Here is a 19,115-nt window from a genome sequence, read left to right as displayed (position 1 = left end):
TGGAGAAATGTTACCAAATGGTGTGTCTTAATAAGAGAAAGGAAATTTACAGTGAATCTTTGTGAACGTCCTTTCAGCTTCTTAAAGTGATTGCCAATGTCCAAATCAAATTCCAGCTAGAACACACTTATAGTTAAGCATTCCCAGAAACGATTCATAAATTTAACTTAACTAATAGTAGTCTCCTGCTTTGGGAGTAAAATTAAGGGGTATGTATAGGGAGCCACATAAAATTTACAAACATAGCGAAACTCTGTTTTGTACCCTGCATGAAACCAGTGCTGCATGAGCATCTGGTGAAGGGCCTTGCTATGGTATACCTGATCTCCATCTTGCCAAGGAAAGATGACATACTGGAGGAGTGGGAGCGACAGAGATAGATGGAAAGAGAGAAAGAAAGAGAGAGAGAAGTGCTCATGAAAGGCACAAGGGCTTTAACCATGCTGATAGGCTCTGAGTGATGCCTGTACTGTAGGCCAGAATTTTTCACAAGCCCATCGTATTGGGCAGAACTGATCATCAGGGATTGGCAGCATGGCAGGGCCCTTATAGGCCTCGGGGTTCACAAAGTGAGATGAAATGAAGCAAACAGGGAATAAGGGATATACATGTATGTACATAAATGATTGAATAGAAAGAAGAGAAAATTGTACAAGAAATGCAAAGAGAACAAATGTGATGAGGGTTAATCACAAGATACAACAAAAGTTTGTATACAAAATGGACATCAACACCACACATAGTATATGTTCGGTAAAAAAACGTACCAGCAAGCAAAGCTTGCACAGAAGGCAAAGCTTATAACAGCTTTCAAAATTAGAAGCAACAACAGCAACAGCAACATAGAAACAGCCAAATATGTCCGCAAATTAAAGGATGAGGACACTACAGGAGATAGTATGCCTATCTTTTGTTTATTGCAGCAGAAGCATTTGGTATGCTAGAGCCAAAGAATGAATGCATTTCCTATCCATATTGCTTTCAAGTGAGCTACATGTCTGCACTGCCAAGCCAAGGACATACAATTTCAGCTTAAAGCAGCTATAGGTGCGAACTCAAGCTGGAACATATTCGTAGCCCTTAACCTAAGCAATATCAACATTCCATAGTCATCTCTTCCATATCCAGGCATTCTTTAGATAAGTCGTCACACAAAACTAAAATATAAATAAAAGTGAGAACCTTTTGCTACAACAAGTCCCGTTCGTTCAAGTTTGAATAGAGGCCAAAGTATCATGAGGAAAAGCAAAGTATAGCGCAGTCCAGATAGCAAGGAGAGTTGTACTTACGCCTCAGTGAAGATGGATTTTGATGCCCCGAGGAAGTACACGGTGTTGAAGATACGATATGCTGCCAGCTGGATCTCACCCACTGGGGAATGGAGGTCACACATTAACACGCATTAATCATTTGTGATCATACATTATTGTTTCCTGGTTTTATGTATCAGTTTTGTTGTTACACAAAGTCATGTGTTTCACTTATTTTGTGTGCCATGGTCTTTTTGTGTTATTCAGTTGAAAATTGATAAAAAGAAAGACCAAAAAAATCAACAAGCAATCAATTATGAATCTTCACTGTCATTAACAATCATCTTTATTGCTCAACAATACTAGACAAGTTTCACTCTCCTGCCACCATTCTGAAAAATGAGTGTATATGGTATTCCTGTTTTTGTGCAGGTTATAATAGTAGCAGCTACAGGGGTCATTTTTCAAAACGGCAGCAGGATCTTGAAACTTCAGTATAGTGATACAATGTATGGCAACTTATATGACAGGTCTACGCTACTTGAATTCTCATGGAAGCTGATCTGTGTTGGTAGTAATCAGTAATCATAGTACAATGCTAGATTTTCTTCAAACACGCAAAGGGTACAAAAGGAAGTGACTGATTAGTTATCCTGACGACAGTGGTCATTGAAAATTTGATCATGTGGAAGAAAATTTAGCATTATAGTATTACTACATGAAGTCATCATACAAAGACAATGACACTATACTACTTGCTAATTGTATAGTCTTGGGTGCAATTTCTAACATCTAGGCACCGTACTTGCATGGAAATTTTTGTTGGTTATTTTTTCTACTCCTTTTTAGTGTGTGCAGATTTCATCATAATGGATTTCTGAAGGGAAAGCTCCCAATTTTTTAAATTCATTTACTGGTTCTGCATGTACAGGGTTGCCCAACTAGCCGGAGGCTATTACTAAGGGCAAACTCATGTGCAGCCATAGGACTGTAGGTTTTGAACCACTCACACTCACACTCACCACCCACTCACAAAGCTCCCAATTTGTTACTCACAGAGTTGTACTGAGCCGTAGCTGTTTTCTCCGATGTGGTCAAAGAGTGACGTCAGGACAGGGATGAGCACGGCGCTGCAGTAGGTCACCTCCGGCGCGCCCACGTACGACTTCCCTTTGGGCTTTCCAAATTCGGGGCTCTTGATGGTGTTGACCAGGATGCTGAGGTCACCTGCAGCGTTGATGAAGAAGTCTCGAATCCCCTTCTTGACCTCCACAGGGCACTTGGGGCTGTTGATGGCTCTGTAGGGGGTTAATGAGTCACAAGTCTAAGATGATGATGATGATAATGAATGGTTTATTTCTTCAATACATCACAGCCACAGCGTGAGGCTGATGAGTTACGTATCACTTACAGGACAAAATATAAGATATGACAAGACCACTTTTTTTATCCCAGTGGAAGCGTAAAAGGCAAACCATGTGCTTTTAATATAAAATAAGTTGTCATCTAAGTATAAATGAAGGAATTAAAAGCAAAAAGAATTATGGAAAAGACATGCAGTTGCCAGGCAGACTGTTACGACAACAATGAAAAATTGAAATTTGCAAAAAAAAACATATTTCTCACCTTGCGTCGATGCAGCGATCCAAGGCATGAAGGCACCTTACCCCAACTTGAACGTCCTTTCCTGCGCAGTGATTGGATGTACAAGGGCAGTTCAGGAAAGATTCTGCATGACCCATTTTTCGTTATTGTTTTTATACCCATTACTATCCCTCTCAAACCATGTTGTAATAAGTTGTAATCGCCTGGACTATAACACCATCTATACATGACATTGTACTGTTGAAAAATACATACCACCCATCTGACGTTGTCGTATAACTGAGTTGCAGTGTGAAGGGAGACAGAAGGAATTGTTGTAGTCAGTGTTTTTTAGAAAGGATTGTTCAAGACTGAAAGTAGTTCATGGCTTGATTAATACTGGTGAGATTCAGGAAATCAACAGATCTTTGAAATGATAGATACCAAATACATGAAAAGTTTTTAAAATATCAATGGACCTTATCATATAGGAAATATCCTCTGTTTGGTAACTTATCTTTTTAGATGGAGAAACAGAAGTTCAATATTTGTATGCAAAAGGTTTTATAAATTAAAGCTCTATATAGCACCTAAAAATTATAGCAAATAGGATTATTGAATATATTGGGACAATGGGCAAAAGATGTATTTTTCCATCAAGATAAAAATAAAAGTAATGACGTCCTTATCTCAAAAACCCTCTGAGGCAAAGAAATGCTATGAATCTGACAATTTGACCTTTGAAAACCATTACTATCTTACCATCAAGCTAGCAAACAGAAACAATCATTTCTCACTTTCAAAAACAAATTTGAAACATTCTGGGTTGCAGAGGGGTAATCAAAGAGTCCAGCCCAGGGAAACATTGGCTAAAACTGCTGATTTAAGAAAAGCTTGTAACTTGCCATCTTCATAACAATCAGTTATCATAAAGATGTGATGGTATTTCAGGTGTTATATTGGAAAACAAGACAAATTTTTTCTCAGGGAGTGATCATGGCAGGAAAGTGTAACGTTACTACAAAATGTGTCAACTGGCATGGACAATCCATGTGATGCAAAAATGCATAGTATACTCACCAAAGTAGGCAATCTTATCCCTCAGGAGGGATGACAGCTCACAGAACAGCCTACAAATTTAGAAAAATATGGAAATATCTTTAGTGTAAAGACTGTGACGATAATTTATAAATGAAACTATGTCAAATACAACTGACTTACATGTACAACCAGTGGCCATAAATGAACATGTTACTCCATAAATTTTCACAAAAAACAACCTACATGTACATGTAAAAGAATGGCATGAAAATGCCAGTGCATTGAATACCAGGGCATCCTACTGTAACAATGAAGTGACATAACAATAACACTTTTCCAGTCCCAGAAAGGTATCATTTGCCAACAATTGCACATACATTTCCCTCCCTCTCTTTTCTAATAAAATGACTCCCTGTGCAAAGTTACATAGACCCTCCTAAATGAGATACATGTATACTGCAACTGGTGCATAAAGAAATCTTGGCGATAAAGGGGTTAAAAAGACCAGGCTACTTTTCTTGTGTATCATACCTTGTGACCAGTTCTATCTCCATGGGGGAAGCCTTGCCATACTCTGGGGTGGCTTTGGGGTCCAGGACGAAGTAAGACCTATGTGTGCTGAAGTACTTCTCTATCAAGGGCAGGACCACCTGAAGTAGAGTCAACCAGTTACCACACTTTCAAACCATAATTCTTGCACAAATCTTGCTTAACAGCTCTGAGAATAGCTTATTAATAACACAAGAAAATGACAATTCAAATCCAATGTATGGGTTAATGATAACAGAGTTTGTTTCCATTTTGATAACAGTTTATTTCCATCTAATTTCATCATGATTCATTTCATCAGAAATTTTCTACATGTACCTGGACTACTAAGTACAGTAGAATCCGCACCACCCATTTGTCAGCGTTTTTGGTGCAATTATCCGGCTGGTGCAATTATGCGAAATGCCCAGCTGGACCGCACCACCATGGGCGAGGGGGTGAATCGTTAGTCAGAAACACTACCACAAAGAAAACAGATGAAATTATTCAGTTATTAACTTTATTTATTGACCCTTTGCTGAAAATAAAGAAATGACTACGAACCTGTTTTGATTTTGCATTCTCTCATTTTTCCATGCGATCTACCGCATTACAACACACGTAATGTTACAGGGGAGGCATTCTGAAACATCGTCATGCCACTCATGGGATAACAGTTTCTGTGATACATCACATAGAGTGCAGTTGTCGATTTACGTAAATCATGTACCGCCATGAAACTAGGAATTGAAACTAAAACTTGGTTACTGATTACGGGTGACCCGCCCGGGACCTCCCATACGATTCCTATCAACGTAACTGTCAATGGAGACCGCCTTTTTTTGCTACTCAAAATAGTTTTAAACATATTGGCGGTATTGTGCCTTTACACCGGCAGGTATCGGCTCATTGGTACCGCGTTTGCCGATTTTAGCGCACCTTTTAAGTTAACTTGTCGAGGATTTTTGAAAAAAATTGGTGCAGTTATCCGGCATTGGTGACCATGCGCGGTGCAGATATGCGGAGTCACTAACAATGCAGCGAATGGGAACCGGTTTTGGATATTGGGATTCGGTGCAGTTAAATGGAAGGTGTGTTTATCCGAGGTGCAATTAGGTGGCTTCGTCTGTACTGAGTGCAACAACAGTACATTTTCAGCACCAAGGACAGTAATCCTACAATGGACTTCAATTTCCAACATAACCCAAACTTTCCACTGACAATCTCCAGTCATTCCTGGCCAAATTTTAACTGACCAACCCCTGCTCATTCCTTGACAAAGACTGGAGCTGGTGAGTCAAATTCTCTTAGTTGGAAATTACTGTTCAACTTTAAGGCTTTAATCAATGGCATACTGTAAATGCAGAAATGTTTGCGGTACTTTTATGTTCCCGGTTTTCGCGGCGACCGTTGCACCGCGAAATTAAAACCACCGCGACCATTTTTGTCCAATACAGTAGCAGTATGTAACAATAGCGTTGCTGCAAACTTAAAACCACTGCAAACAGTCCATTTTCGCCTTATCGCGAAATAAAAACCACGCCAACTTAAATGCATTTACAGTATTACTAGGCAGCATAGGAAAGTTATCATGATGGACAACCAACACAAGAAAGAGAGAAGTTTCTAAACATGACAGTAGAACACAAGGTGCTGTACCTTAAGGAAGAAGTTGATATCCTCTTCAGGTGGCACATCCCTCCGTGGTCTCCTGATCTTCTTTGTAGAAGGTTTAGCTGCACCAAAAACAAAGTAGTACATGTAACATGCTGTCTCATCTAATAAGTCAAAGCACAATATCACAAACAGAATGACGAACAATACAAGAAGAATCATATTGGTGGTGCTAAAATGTAGATCAATACAAAATGTTGTATCCCCTGGAGCACTTTGAATTAAAATGTAGACCCTTTAAGTTCGCTGCGAAATAAATTTTCTAGTATTTCACTCTGTCCAACCTCAATGTCTAGCTGGGAATCAGCTGGATACTAATATCATATAATGTCTGTTTTCTGATTTTGTCGTAAAATTGTTCCTTGCACAAAATGTATTTCGAGCCTGAAGCAAGGTTTCCCAAAGTCTTCCACGAAAATATGAAAGAATAAAAACAAAGAATTCATTGTTTGGTATGCTGTGTTCTGTAAGTTTGGTCATTTATAGAACCTTTCTGACCACTTAGATTTCATAATGAAGGCGACTTTTTGGGGCCCAACTTTTTTTTCTCGCACGCTCGCACCAAATTTGCAGTGCCTGGAGAATATAATCCATATGATGATGACTGTTTCTGAATGGAGTTTAAACTGTAAAAGCCAACACAATAAATTGGACTTACCCAAATATTCGACTGAACAGCTACAGTCTTTTTCAAGGAATGTAGCTGTTCAGTCGAAAATTTGGGTAAGTCCAATTCATTGTGTTGGCTTTTACACTTTAAACTCCATTCAGAATGACTTCTACCAACACAGATGAACTTTCAAGTGATGATGACTGTTTCTTCGCTTCTGAAGATCAATGGAAATGTTGTCCTCCTTTGCAGGCTCTCATATGGCTGTGTCATAGTGTGGCTGTCTCATAATCCATATAATCAAATCAGAATAGCCTAACTCTCACAAAAATGTGCATACTCACGAGGCTTCATGCCTGCCATGATCTCCCTGGCCTTGTCCACATACCCAAGTAGCTTCTTCAGTAGGATGTGAGCAAACCTGTTCTCCAGAAGGTTCATCTTCTCCTTCTCCTCATTCACTTGTCTAAGAGAGAGAGAAAGAGAGAGAGAGAGAGAGAGAAGACAGGACTGTCAAAACCTTAAGAAAGTGAAGTACTGTTTTTGGGCATCTCTGAGTGTTCATATGTGTGTGTTTTTCTGTATCAATATCAGTATAATACAACTGAACCTAGCATTGGTGCTAACAGTTTGTTTCCATGTCATACATGTATCATCATCATAATTCATTTTATCAGAAGTTACCTACATGAATCTGGACGACTAGCATTGAGTGCAACAACAGCACATTTTTAGCACCAAGGACAGTGATCCTACAACTGACTGCCTACATGAAGTACATCACGTACCATTATAAGCACATCACGTAACATTATACCCAGTCAGTTGTGATAATTGACATGTTTTGCTACCACTTCAATACTGTGTTTGCAGAAATGTTTGCGGTGGTTTTATGTTCACGTTTTTTGCGGTGAGCTTTGTACAAAATGATATGTACGGTCAGAAGGGACCGGAAAAAAATCATGATCAGGACGTCTTGATGAGTAACTAGAAGGTGTGAGGACGTGCGTTTAGCTAGCTTGGTTTCTTACTGGCTGTCCATATCAACAGCCGCTGGTGTTTCTGTAGTGCTACTATTGTTTCAATTGCAAACTTAAAACCACTGTGAACACTCTATTTTCTCCCTATCACGAAACCAAATCCCCATGAACTTTACAGTATTTGTCTTACCTAATGACACTGTAGCCGTTCATCTGTAGAAACTTGATGATGTCCATGGCCTTGTCCCTGTGTTTGGCCTTCTCCTTGGCTGTCAGGGTGTCGTATGGTGCCAACATGGGGTGTGTACCGCCTCCTCAGTCAAAACAACAAACGCAACACTCAAGTAACCCGATACAGAAGCTGGATTTGGACAGGTTCAAATCCTAACATGTCATCGATCTTGTGCCCTCGAGTACAAAAAAAGGCTAAAGTTTTCTGGACACAGCTTTAGGGGCAGGGAAGGAATCATGGCTAACTGGGTGCTTTGGATTACAAGACATTGAAAGAGGAAGCCAGGAAGACCAGTAACATACATAGACACCCTTAAGAAGGACACTGGCCTCAAGGTAGACAACATGATAAAGATGGACAGAGATGCACAGGGAGACATCACGACTCAAGACTAGAAAGGCTCAACATAAGCAAGTATATATAGAAGCTGAATTCAGTGGGTTGAAATTGGACACAAGAGAAGTGTACAGGGCTTGTATCACAGACGAATACAGCAAAATATTATTCTTTTAAGCTGTAGACAACATTTTCTATCTAGGCACGTACATTCAACTTATTATTGGACCACTTTTCTTCCAAACCCTTCAGTCATTTGGCACTGTTCGCTTAACTAGAACACATAATTGTACCTTTACCGGCCAGTTCTTTTTGCTTGCTGACACACCAAACGTCGTGGAAATTTTCTGCCAAACGGTCAGACATAGCCTGTGAAATGGACGGAAAGATGAGAACACAGGTTAGGCTACAATAAACAAACTATTCAATGATTATTTTTCTTTGCTTATCAGTTTCCTCCCTATACTATGTAAAGGAGAAAAATACAAATACTTGATATGTACAGCACAGATTATGCATGCATACAACTATGTATCTTACCTATAGAGGCTATAAAGTGGATCTTGAAAAAACAGCTATATCTTTTGCAAGTTTACAATGTACATTGTAATTTTTTAAAAACGTTTTCATGTTCGTTTGACCACAAAAAAGAAATGGACATGCCAGGTGAACGGATCGTTCAGTATCTATGGATAACTGGATGGATGGTTGGAAGGCTTTAATGTTGTACCAGAGCTTACTTGCACATCCTTTTGTTATTGTGGCTATAAGACCATGCAAACCTGGTGGTAGACATATGTTTACAGAATTTGTACAACATAAAGTTGCAACATTCGAAAAATGAGCACCAGAATACTAGTAACCTGGTCCTTATAAATTCTGGTGCTAATGTTTTCAACCGAAGATGAAGATGATTAGAAGTGCTAAACATGATGAGTCCTTTCAGTATTTGCAATATTTTAGCCAAAAATTTGCAATATTTTAGCATTAACAAGACTAGAAAAAAATTCTAACATGTATAGTATAAGTGGCAAAGGTAAGTTAACATCGGCATAATGGTATACTCTTTTGCCAGATTGGTGTCACTTGACACCAAAAAACACAACGAATAAAGGTCAACTAGCATAAGGTTTTTATTACATTTGTTTTACTTTTTTTAGATGTTTAGCAAAATGAGTTTTCCCAGAGTCTGATACTCACAGTGAGTTCTCTGGTAAGGGCAATCACCGACATGTCATATGGCTTGGGGTTGTAGCCGTGAGGAGACTCAGCGGCAGCCTGCAATACAAAACAGAGGAATCTAGTTCAAATGTGGTCACTTATCAAAAGTTATAATACTTAAGATAAAATGAAACTTACAAGATATACTGAAGTATTACGCAAGTATTTCTTGCATGAATGCTAAACAGACAAACATAGACATACAATGTTGTCCCTACATCTATAATTTCCTTTCACTTGAGATGGGCTTTTTTTCTGTATGACAGCCACTTCACAATTCTTGGCCCAAACACATATCAACCAATTTCAAGACAAACAAGACCATAGCATGTCCAGGACAAAAAGTTCTGCTGCAGTACCAAGGTCACACACCAGGAGGCCCAAAATTGACCTTGACCTTTATCTTCCCAAGACCTACCTACATACCAAATATCATCGTAATCCATTCAGAGTTTCTCATGTTATATTGACCACAAATATCTGGAAACACCTGTAGACAAAGCCAAAAACTATACCTGAAATTATACCATTTTCATGTTGGTAATAAAGACCCACCTGTGTGTTGGTAGATTGAATCCTCCTGGTTCTCGCGGAGAGAGCCTGCTGCTCGGACTCCTTCGACTTTTCGATAATCCACCCCCAGGCCAGCATGCAGCGCAGGGCCTCTGAGATGGGTGTACGGTAGAAATCCTTCTCCTGTAGACACACACATACAAAACAAGGAACTGCTTAGCTCTTCTGCTTAGCATTTGGGAAAGCAGTATGGAAGTTAGACACACATCAATACCAGTGGACTAGCCCCCTGCTGTAGTGACTTGCACAATTGCGTGTGGCCCAAGGACTACAGAAATGCAGATTGGCACCACCCCTATGCGTCTTATCAAGACGTCTGAGATACTCTAACTTTTTAACTTAAAACAAGAAACAGCTTTCATGATCATAATCATTGCTATAAGTACAACAGGCCATTGTTCTCCATTGCTTCTTGTGTACTGCTGGTCTTTGTACCCCCCCCTCCTATCCACAACCTATTGCAGTCTTCTAAATGAATGTAAAACAGAAAGTAGTACTGTCAAACCTGTACTCAGCAACCACTGAGAAAAAAGGGTTGCTGTGGGCAGGTGGTTACTCAGAACACTGCAGGTTTAACTATGTAAAAATGGATGGGACTGTTTCTAGTGTTTAATGTGGCTGCCCACGCCAGGTGGTTGCCTGTGCCAGGTGGTTGCCTAATCAGGTTTGACTGTATTTTGACAGCCACCTAATCTACCAGGGCATCATTGTTTTACATTATTCATGGTCTATCATTCATTTTCTCTAAGGTATAAGCATTAGATACATACGTGATCCTTGAAGAGCCTGTAAGGCTTCAACATAGGGTGTCTCTTTGCTCCTTCATCAAGCTCTTCACCAAAGGCCCAGGCAGCATTGTACTGTGGAGAAACAGGAATATAATGATTTATTGGTCGGAAATTACCCGTGCAATGCATGGCAGTCAGTGCTGAATTGCTGCAGGGTTTACAATCACATAATACACAATAGATACATTATTTGCTCCACACTTTGTGGAATTGTTGCAAGGGTCTGGGCGGCTGCCATTCGGCGCCAGCAGGTGACCTCAATATGAACTTCCCCAACTGAAGTCAGGTACCCCTTAACACCTGGGAAAGTCGTTTAAAGTGCCTTTTCCAAGGGCACAACATCGGGGCATAGCAGTGGTTTCGAACCCATGACCTCTCGGTTCTGGGCGAAACACTGATTGCGCCACACGATGCCATATACATGACTGTACACAATGTTTCTAACTCATATGTAATCTGTTCCTTCAACTGCAATGGGAACACATTTATCAATCAATTGATCAGTAGCTTCATATAGTTGCCAAGGGACTGGTATGCAGGCCGACATGGCACCTGCCGCCAGCACTTTTATTTTGACAGGTTACTTGTTACAATGGGAATATGCTTATTACTTATGTCATAATATTTTAGGTTTTAGTGTTTACACATCAAACATACTGTACTCTGGAAGATGATGCTCACAGGATGTGTATTTTGTTGTTTTCTCCCGTTCACATTGTATTTCTCTATCTAGTCAGACCTTTCCTCAGGTCGTGAATGTACTCTACTACTACATGCCATACAGTCCATTCAGGTCCTTCCGAAAGTAGCTGAGAAGTTACCTAAACGTTGGCCAACATGGTTGTGATTCAAGAAGTCAACCTGATTTCCTACATATGTATTATCAAATCTCATCTAAAAGCTCACAGTGAATAGGCAAATTACTTATCACTGACTTTGTTTACAAGGGTTTACACAGTTTGGCCAACATTTTAATTTCCTGCAAAAGCTACTTCTGTATAAAGGTATTTTTTTAATTTTAACTGGTTTTCTAGTTTATGAAATTTCACCTACCTTTTCATAAGCCCACATGTCATGAGTTTGCTCAGCAAGTTTATTGACAAATCCAGAGAAGTCAATGGGCAGAGTTGATCTGTGAAGTACGAAATACATATTAAATGAATAAACACATGTGTAGGTATACACAATATACGACAGTTGCATGCAAAATTATTCACCCCAGCTTCACATTTTGGAAAGTGGCAAAATGAGGAACAATACAACTGCAGAATAATACTTACTCATATAAGGGGTAAACAGTTAATTACAATCTAATACCAAAAGATTTATTTCATATTTCATCCAAAATTGCAACTTTCACACAAAAAGCAGGTTGCAAAATCATTCACCCCCCAAGAGGATGTGTCTTAAGTACTTCGTGCAGCACCACTAAGCTGCAATGACCTGCTGCAAACGGGAACGATATATTTTAGGTTTTAGTGTTTGTTGTCAAAAGCTTCTGGCAGCTCTCTTTGGGAATTCTGTCCCGTTTCTCGCCGGAAATGGTCTCCAGCTCAGCAATGTTCTGAGGTCTACTTGCAACAACAGCTTTCATCAGAAATTCTCAATTGGGTTTAAGTCTGGAGACTGTGACAAGAACCTTCCAGCCTTTTTCTCTAACCTGGCTTGAAGCCTTTGTGGAGTTTGATGTGTTTGGGGTCATTGTCTAGCTAGAAAGTCCAATGACGCCCCAACTTCAACCTTTTATAACGGACTTAATGCAGTAGTTGCATGATCTCCCCTCAGTGAGACTTACTTGTCGATGTTGACTGGTACGGGCACGTAGGTGCCCTCCTTGTCAGTGTGGCTGTACCTCTGCCAGCTCTCGTCATCCTTTACCAGAGCATAGTCTGGCGACAGGGCACAGGCGATGGCCGTCAGGCAGGGTAGAGTTTTGGAGAACAAGGACGGTTCATAAGGCTGATAAGAAAAGAAACAAGGGACAAAAATTATATCATCTCTACTACTGACCTTAACATTTGTATTGTTACTGACTACATGCCTAAACAGTACAAGCAAAATTTCTTAAAATACAAATCTAAAAAAAAACAAATTGACAGAGCTGACAATGCTTTAAGTGAAATTCAATGTCCTATCCTGTAATGATCTCATTGTTTTCTGCTTGGAATTTGATGAAAGCTACAAATGAGACTACATATGCACAAAGACTCTAACTAACTAATACCAGTGCTGTGTTCCGGTACTGTACCGTAAAAATTGATTAGGTACGTGTCAAAATACCGGATCATGAAGTACATGTACCAATACTGTACCAATATAAATTTACACAAAGTATAGTACGCTTATTTTGTAAGTGATCTCCTGACCTCATGCAACACCAAACGTGACCAAATGACACCTCGGAACAGCGCTAGCGTAACTAATATGCAACAGATCATTCAGGCAGGCCGGGAGTTTTGATAGCAAGGCCAAGGGAGTTTGGCGGTATAGGAAACCTAGTTATGTTCTTTGAATAAAGATACTGACAAGTTGAAAACAGTTTATTTATGTTTCTGTCATTGTTGAAGAAGTTCAGAAGAACACATGTTAAATTTTCAGATTGTTCAGGTACAGGTACAGGTCTGGACCTGTACCTAAACCTCTGTATACCGGTACTTGATGTGACATTTAGGTACGCAGCACTACTCTTAACCAGCTAATACCAGTGTAAGAGGCCAGTCTACAACACTGTCAAGAAATATGTAAAAATTAAATGTTGGTATTGAACGTTACCCTCTTTGCCAAGGCATCAAAAACACCAGAAAACAGGTTCATGGTCAGCCTCTTCTCCTCATCACTGGCGCAGCCGTAGTCTCCCCAGCCTCCGAGGGTTCCGTAGTACTTGGAACATCTCTCAAAGTGAAGAGTAAGCAGCTATGGAGACAGAATGGCAGAATGAATTTACAATCAAATAAGATTTTACAATTTATGGTCTTTCAATTCCACAAGACTTCCATTAGTGGACACAGAGTGAACGTCACTATTCTTCCTGGAGTCCGAATACATATAACATACACATTACATTACAACTTGTGAAATACACATTACATTACATAATATATACATATTTACAAAAATCGATTTCAATTTGCTACCAGTTCATAATGTTTGTGTCCGTTTTCAGTCTGTCTTTGATGAATATTTTGAAAAAGGATGGCACTTAACATATTTACATCAAAACATCCTTCAGGCAGTGTGCAATACTACTACAATAATGGGCATTAAATAGTGGAGACTAAAATATCCTGCATTTGCTCATAACAGTTGGCTTTGAGTTTTTTCCAACATTTGAGGTTTCCCTTCAAGTAATGCTATCAATATCAAAGCACAAGGGAGGTCAAGCTGGAATCTTTTTCTTTACACTTAAGGTAGAAAGGTATTAAGGTAAACTTACCCTCAGCGGTACAAAAGTGTATTCATTCAGAGAGGGCAGATCATAGGAGAGTTTTCTCAGGAGTCTCTGCATCATGCTGGGTCGAAGCTCCCTGTAGGGATAGAATAAATCATTTAAAAGAAGACAAAGTACACAATAAAATGGTGGCAGCTTTTAACTGTAATTCTTGTTTTATTCACTGTAACTGTATGTTCATGATTTTCATGGTCACCTCTGTACCGTGAACTTTTCATCACCGTGAACTTCACACATCCATTCTGTAAATCACTTGCCGCCATCGTGAAGTTAAAGTTCAGTCAAAATGTCCATTTTCCTTACACCGTGAAATTTTGCTACCGTGAAGATAAAGTGAATTACAGTATTTCGAATTCAGACATTGAAAACGCTTTGAAAAGAGCTTGAACTTGTACATCTGACCCTGACAAAGGCTGTCAGTTTATTGCACCAATTTCTTAAACCGAGTGGATCAAATTTAAAGTCCCTAAAATACAGTCTACTGAGTGCATAGTGCATAGTACAAAGTCATGCATTGGAGCAACACTAGCATGCGTAGACCAGTAGTTAGCGACTCTGCCTCTCAACCAAGAGGTTGGGGGTTCAAATCCCTTCTGTTGTTGCTCACTCGACATGCATGCTACTGTAACGGCTCACAGTCCTTAAGCCGGCGTCACAATTCATGCGAGCATCGGCTGAATTTGTAGATCGCTCGAAGCTTGACGAATTTCAAAATCGCCCGATCGTCGACCGTATTTTCCAATGAAAATCTTGGGCGACGTCCGTCGAACACTAATAACTAAAATTCCCCCATGATATGGTACCATCTCTTGGACATGGACGAAGTCAGAATCGACTAACCCGATAAAAGGCCAAAGTTTGGATCAACTTGATTTCTAAAAATCGCCCGAAGCTGGCGTAGTCGGCAGGACGTCGGCGGTACTTCGGCCGAAAATGCACATTTGAAGCTCGCCAACACGTTGGCCGAGCTGAATTTCTTATTTGTGACGGGGGCTTTAGGACAGGATGTAAAGCCATGGTCCACTGTTCATTGTACTTTGACCTTGACGAAAACAGCTTGGAGAATTTCCCCGGTACAACAAACCTGTAAATACTGTACATAGCGTATGTCTTCTCTGTTAAACTGTTTCCAGATCACTACTTTTAACACATACCTGGCCACTGCTACCAAGAAGTCTGACACGGTGTCCCTCTGTGCGGTGGTGAGGGACCTACAGCGAGACAGCCTGTAGGCCTGGTGTAGGAGGGAGTCGATCAGGTTGGCCCTGTGGTCACAGTTGGCGAACAGGTGCGAATTCCTGGTCAGCAGAGGCAGCACAGAGTTGCACATGTACCTGTTCAGCGCCAGGGCCATGTCGCAGTTGTGCATCTCATCCTACAGAGGCAGGACAAATATTGAAATTACTGTAAATGCCTTCAAGTTTGCATGGTTTTTATTTCACGTCAAGTTTGCAGCAGCGCTATAGTCACATGCTGCTACAGTATTGGACAAAAATGTTCGCGGTGACGTCAGTGTGTCAAATTTTTCACCTGATGATTGTATTATATGACGTCAGTGTTCTAAAATTCAATCATCAGGTGAAAAATTTGAAACACGGACGTCATATAATTCAACTATCAGGCGAGAAGGCGTCAGTACGGCATAAGTTGCAAACTGTGGAAAATCCCAGAACTATGAGTTTGGAACATATAAGCATAGCATAGAAGGATTTTTAAATTTTTTGTGTAGCTTTCCTTTAAAGGCAATGTACAATAATACTGTAATTATGCAGATCTGAAGTCAAACCGAAAAAAGCTTAGATTGTATTCCGTAGCAGTTTGAAGAATAGTCACTTGTTCCATTTGTCACCATTGTTAACTTGCACTGTCTGTACACATTTTCTATGCATTGTTTCATGTTGCAATTAGCCCTCGGGCAAGCACTTGCAAATAAAACTACACATATATATAGTCATTATGACAAAACAGACACTCACTGTGTCCAAGCTGTTTGTGGACCTGAGATCTGGCAAGAAAGCCACTTCAATCAGCCTGAGCAGCACCTCCCGTGTCTCGATACCGTACACGCGGTCCAAGAACACCACGACTCCCGCCTTGTGCATGGGTGTGAAACCCTGCTCCATTCCTTGAGCCACACCTGAAAAAGGAAACCACTTGTTAAAAAGGTAGCTACATGCATGCATCTTAGTTATGGCATACATGTATAATACATGAACATCATATAGAGCCCAATTCACCTTCTCTACGTTTTATTGTGCACCAATTTGTCCGTGACCCATCATTTGGTGTAAAGACAGGTACAGTAAAAAAAAATGTTTGGAAAAAAACGCTCAATAAATTTGAACACAAAGTAAATACTGGACCTGCCTTTCTACAATACTCTTAGCAAAATCTTAGCATCTTAGTCTTTCTTGTATGAACATAGACAGTAATCTTTCAGTACTAAAGCCCCTATCTCACTGGACCCGCGACCGAGCGACTTGACAGCGCGCTCAAAGAATTTCATTGATAAAAAAAGAATCTTTTTTATGCTTTGCATGGGGTTTTGTTGTCTTTTTAGTAAATACGTTTTGCATGATATTCCCATTTTAAAGTCATTAGGGTAACACAAATCCAATTTAGGACGCAGTGAGGTCGCCAATGTGTTGTGGGTCCAGCGAGATACCAGATTTCACTCTATGACGTGTTTTGTATTGTGTATGTGTAAATGATATATGTTTATTGATTTATTAAAGCAAACCAACCTTGAAACTGACTTTACTTTTAACAGAATAAATGGCACCTTTTGACAGCTAATGGGGACCTATTGGCGACTAATGGTCCCAAATAGGGGGCCAATATTGGAAACTAGTTTGAAACTAGTTCGCGTCCATTGGTAACTTGCATGTTTTTTTAAAACTTTCAAAAACAATCGCCACTGCAGGAGATGAATTGGCGTTCGTGGGAAACAACTTGGCAACTGTGCGAGACAAGTTGGCAACTGTCAGTTGCAACTAGTCGCCAAGTAGTTTCCGGCCAGTGAGAACTGGGCTTAGGCACCCACCTGCCCTGAGTTCTAAGGACGATGGCAGTCTGAACTTCAGTGCCAGCACACCCTCCAGGTCAGGCATCACCACCAGGCTCCTCAAGATGGCACGGATCCTCAGAGCCTCACTCTTACCCTGCATAATGAGCTGGAAACAACAATAAACACAATTAAATGAGGTACATGTATATATCAAGATAGTCTCATAGCCCTTTTCATACGATAGGGGCAGTAGGCTGTTATCCACTGTGTCTAGGGCACATTATTGGAAGATGGAGCCCAACCTACCAGAGTAGGGGTCTTTCCCTGTGCGAAAGGATCGAATTAATCTGTTCGGATATGCAGCTTGTACTGTTCAGTAGAAACCTGGTGTGATACACCATGAGGTAGTTTACCGGGTATGCAATACAAACAAATAAAAATATCATAATCATATTATAACTGTGACAGACCATCAGCCTTGCATGGATCATCAGATTGAAGTCCACTAATTTTACTGAAGAATGGTATATGATATATATGTGGCGTCAACAATGCGATACATATAGAATACAGCACGGTGTATTCCGTATCGCCCGAGTTCCGGCCCGACTGCATTCAGGGCGATGTGACCTGCGGGAGGGCTGGAGCCGAGGGTGATGTGGAATACACCATGTTGTATTTTACATGTATTTATGTCATACCCACCCTAAAAAACACACATTTCAATGCGAAGTGTCCTAAACAAAAAATTGTAACACCATTGATTCCAACCCCCAAATCCGGTATTCGAATCTTCAACGGCGGTGCAACCGGTGCGCTCGAAATGCATTCTGAATATTCCATGGAAGCCCGTGTGATACAAGTAGAACCCCGTGTGATACGGAAAATTATCACATGATGTGGAACACCCGTATTGAACGTTTTCATTGCCCAAGTATGACATAAATGTTGTTCTGTACTTACATTTTGGTCAGGAGAGCATTTCCCCAGCAGCTCGATGAGTGCTGAGTAGAAGGTGATGATGCAGTAGGCATGGTCCACCTGGATGTCTCCCTCACGGTCTCCTGGGGGGAGTCTAACATGGGCAGGGGGGAAAATATATCAAAACTGGTACAGATACTCAGCAGTGTTAAACTTTGAATAACAATATGATAGGCAAATGTGGCATATTTCACCCCCATCCATCCCAAGTCTAACACAGTCTCCTGGAGGGAGACTAACATGGGCAGGGGAGAAATACATTAAAACTGGTCCAGATACTCAGCAGTGTAACTTTAAATAACAATATAAATCAAGACAAATTAGACAGGCAAATGTGGCATATTTCACCCCCATCTATCCCAAGTCTAGCATGGGCAGGGGGGAAAATACATTAAAACCGGTACAGATACTCAGCAGTGTAACTTTGAATAACAAATATAAATCATGACAAATTAGACAGGCAAATGTGGCATATTTCACCCCCATCCCTCTTCATGCAAAAAGAGACTGTTCCAAGATCCCAAACCTCTATGGAAGAATTAATGGAATTTGGGCAAGTTTCAACCGTTTGATCTCTACCTGATGTTCATTTCTACCTGATTTGCAAATGTCATGATTATCAAATTCAAATCATCTGCCATTAATGCGCTATGATATTTTCCAACTATTTATGCAAATGAGACATTCATTTGCATAATCTATACATGTTGATGATCTTTTACCTGACCTACATGTTTGAGAAGTCCAATCATGTAGTGTTATTTACAAGCCATTTTCACAATGCGAAGCATTGCCTGGTTTTAAGATGTCCCAATGTCCTTCCTGGTCGTCCAAGCTGCAGACAAGCTGGACCTCGCCAGAG

At 40.3% G+C, this 19,115-nt stretch overlaps 1 protein-coding gene across 17 annotated transcripts in view; it reads right to left on the bottom strand.

The window, feature by feature from the left end:
- Nucleotides 1–19,115, bottom strand: part of LOC136432373 (ryanodine receptor 2-like) — a 144,056-nt gene that overhangs the window by 56,374 nt on the left and 68,567 nt on the right. For 13 of the 17 annotated variants that reach the window (XM_066423592.1, XM_066423591.1, XM_066423599.1 and 10 more), the window contains 21 exons: nt 18,236–18,347; nt 17,309–17,438; nt 16,242–16,402; nt 15,420–15,640; nt 14,251–14,341; nt 13,590–13,730; nt 12,613–12,776; nt 11,871–11,949; nt 10,800–10,889; nt 10,012–10,152; nt 9,436–9,513; nt 8,529–8,604; nt 7,858–7,978; nt 7,032–7,153; nt 6,063–6,139; nt 4,407–4,525; nt 3,915–3,964; nt 2,877–2,937; nt 2,307–2,548; nt 1,290–1,371; nt 321–353 (listed from right to left, as the gene is read on the bottom strand). In XM_066423592.1, coding sequence (XP_066279689.1) covers nt 321–353; nt 1,290–1,371; nt 2,307–2,548; nt 2,877–2,937; nt 3,915–3,964; nt 4,407–4,525; nt 6,063–6,139; nt 7,032–7,153; nt 7,858–7,978; nt 8,529–8,604; nt 9,436–9,513; nt 10,012–10,152; nt 10,800–10,889; nt 11,871–11,949; nt 12,613–12,776; nt 13,590–13,730; nt 14,251–14,341; nt 15,420–15,640; nt 16,242–16,402; nt 17,309–17,438; nt 18,236–18,347 — 2,391 coding nt within the window. The remainder of the gene's footprint in view (nt 1–320; nt 354–1,289; nt 1,372–2,306; nt 2,549–2,876; nt 2,938–3,914; nt 3,965–4,406; nt 4,526–6,062; nt 6,140–7,031; nt 7,154–7,857; nt 7,979–8,528; nt 8,605–9,435; nt 9,514–10,011; nt 10,153–10,799; nt 10,890–11,870; nt 11,950–12,612; nt 12,777–13,589; nt 13,731–14,250; nt 14,342–15,419; nt 15,641–16,241; nt 16,403–17,308; nt 17,439–18,235; nt 18,348–19,115) is intronic. The other 4 variants (XM_066423605.1, XM_066423594.1, XM_066423598.1 and 1 more) reach the window with 2 other exon arrangements.

Source organism: Branchiostoma lanceolatum, chromosome 4 (genome assembly GCF_035083965.1).
Source record: "Branchiostoma lanceolatum isolate klBraLanc5 chromosome 4, klBraLanc5.hap2, whole genome shotgun sequence".
NCBI lineage: Eukaryota > Metazoa > Chordata > Leptocardii > Amphioxiformes > Branchiostomatidae > Branchiostoma > Branchiostoma lanceolatum.
This window is presented reverse-complemented; position numbering and strand designations above follow the sequence as displayed.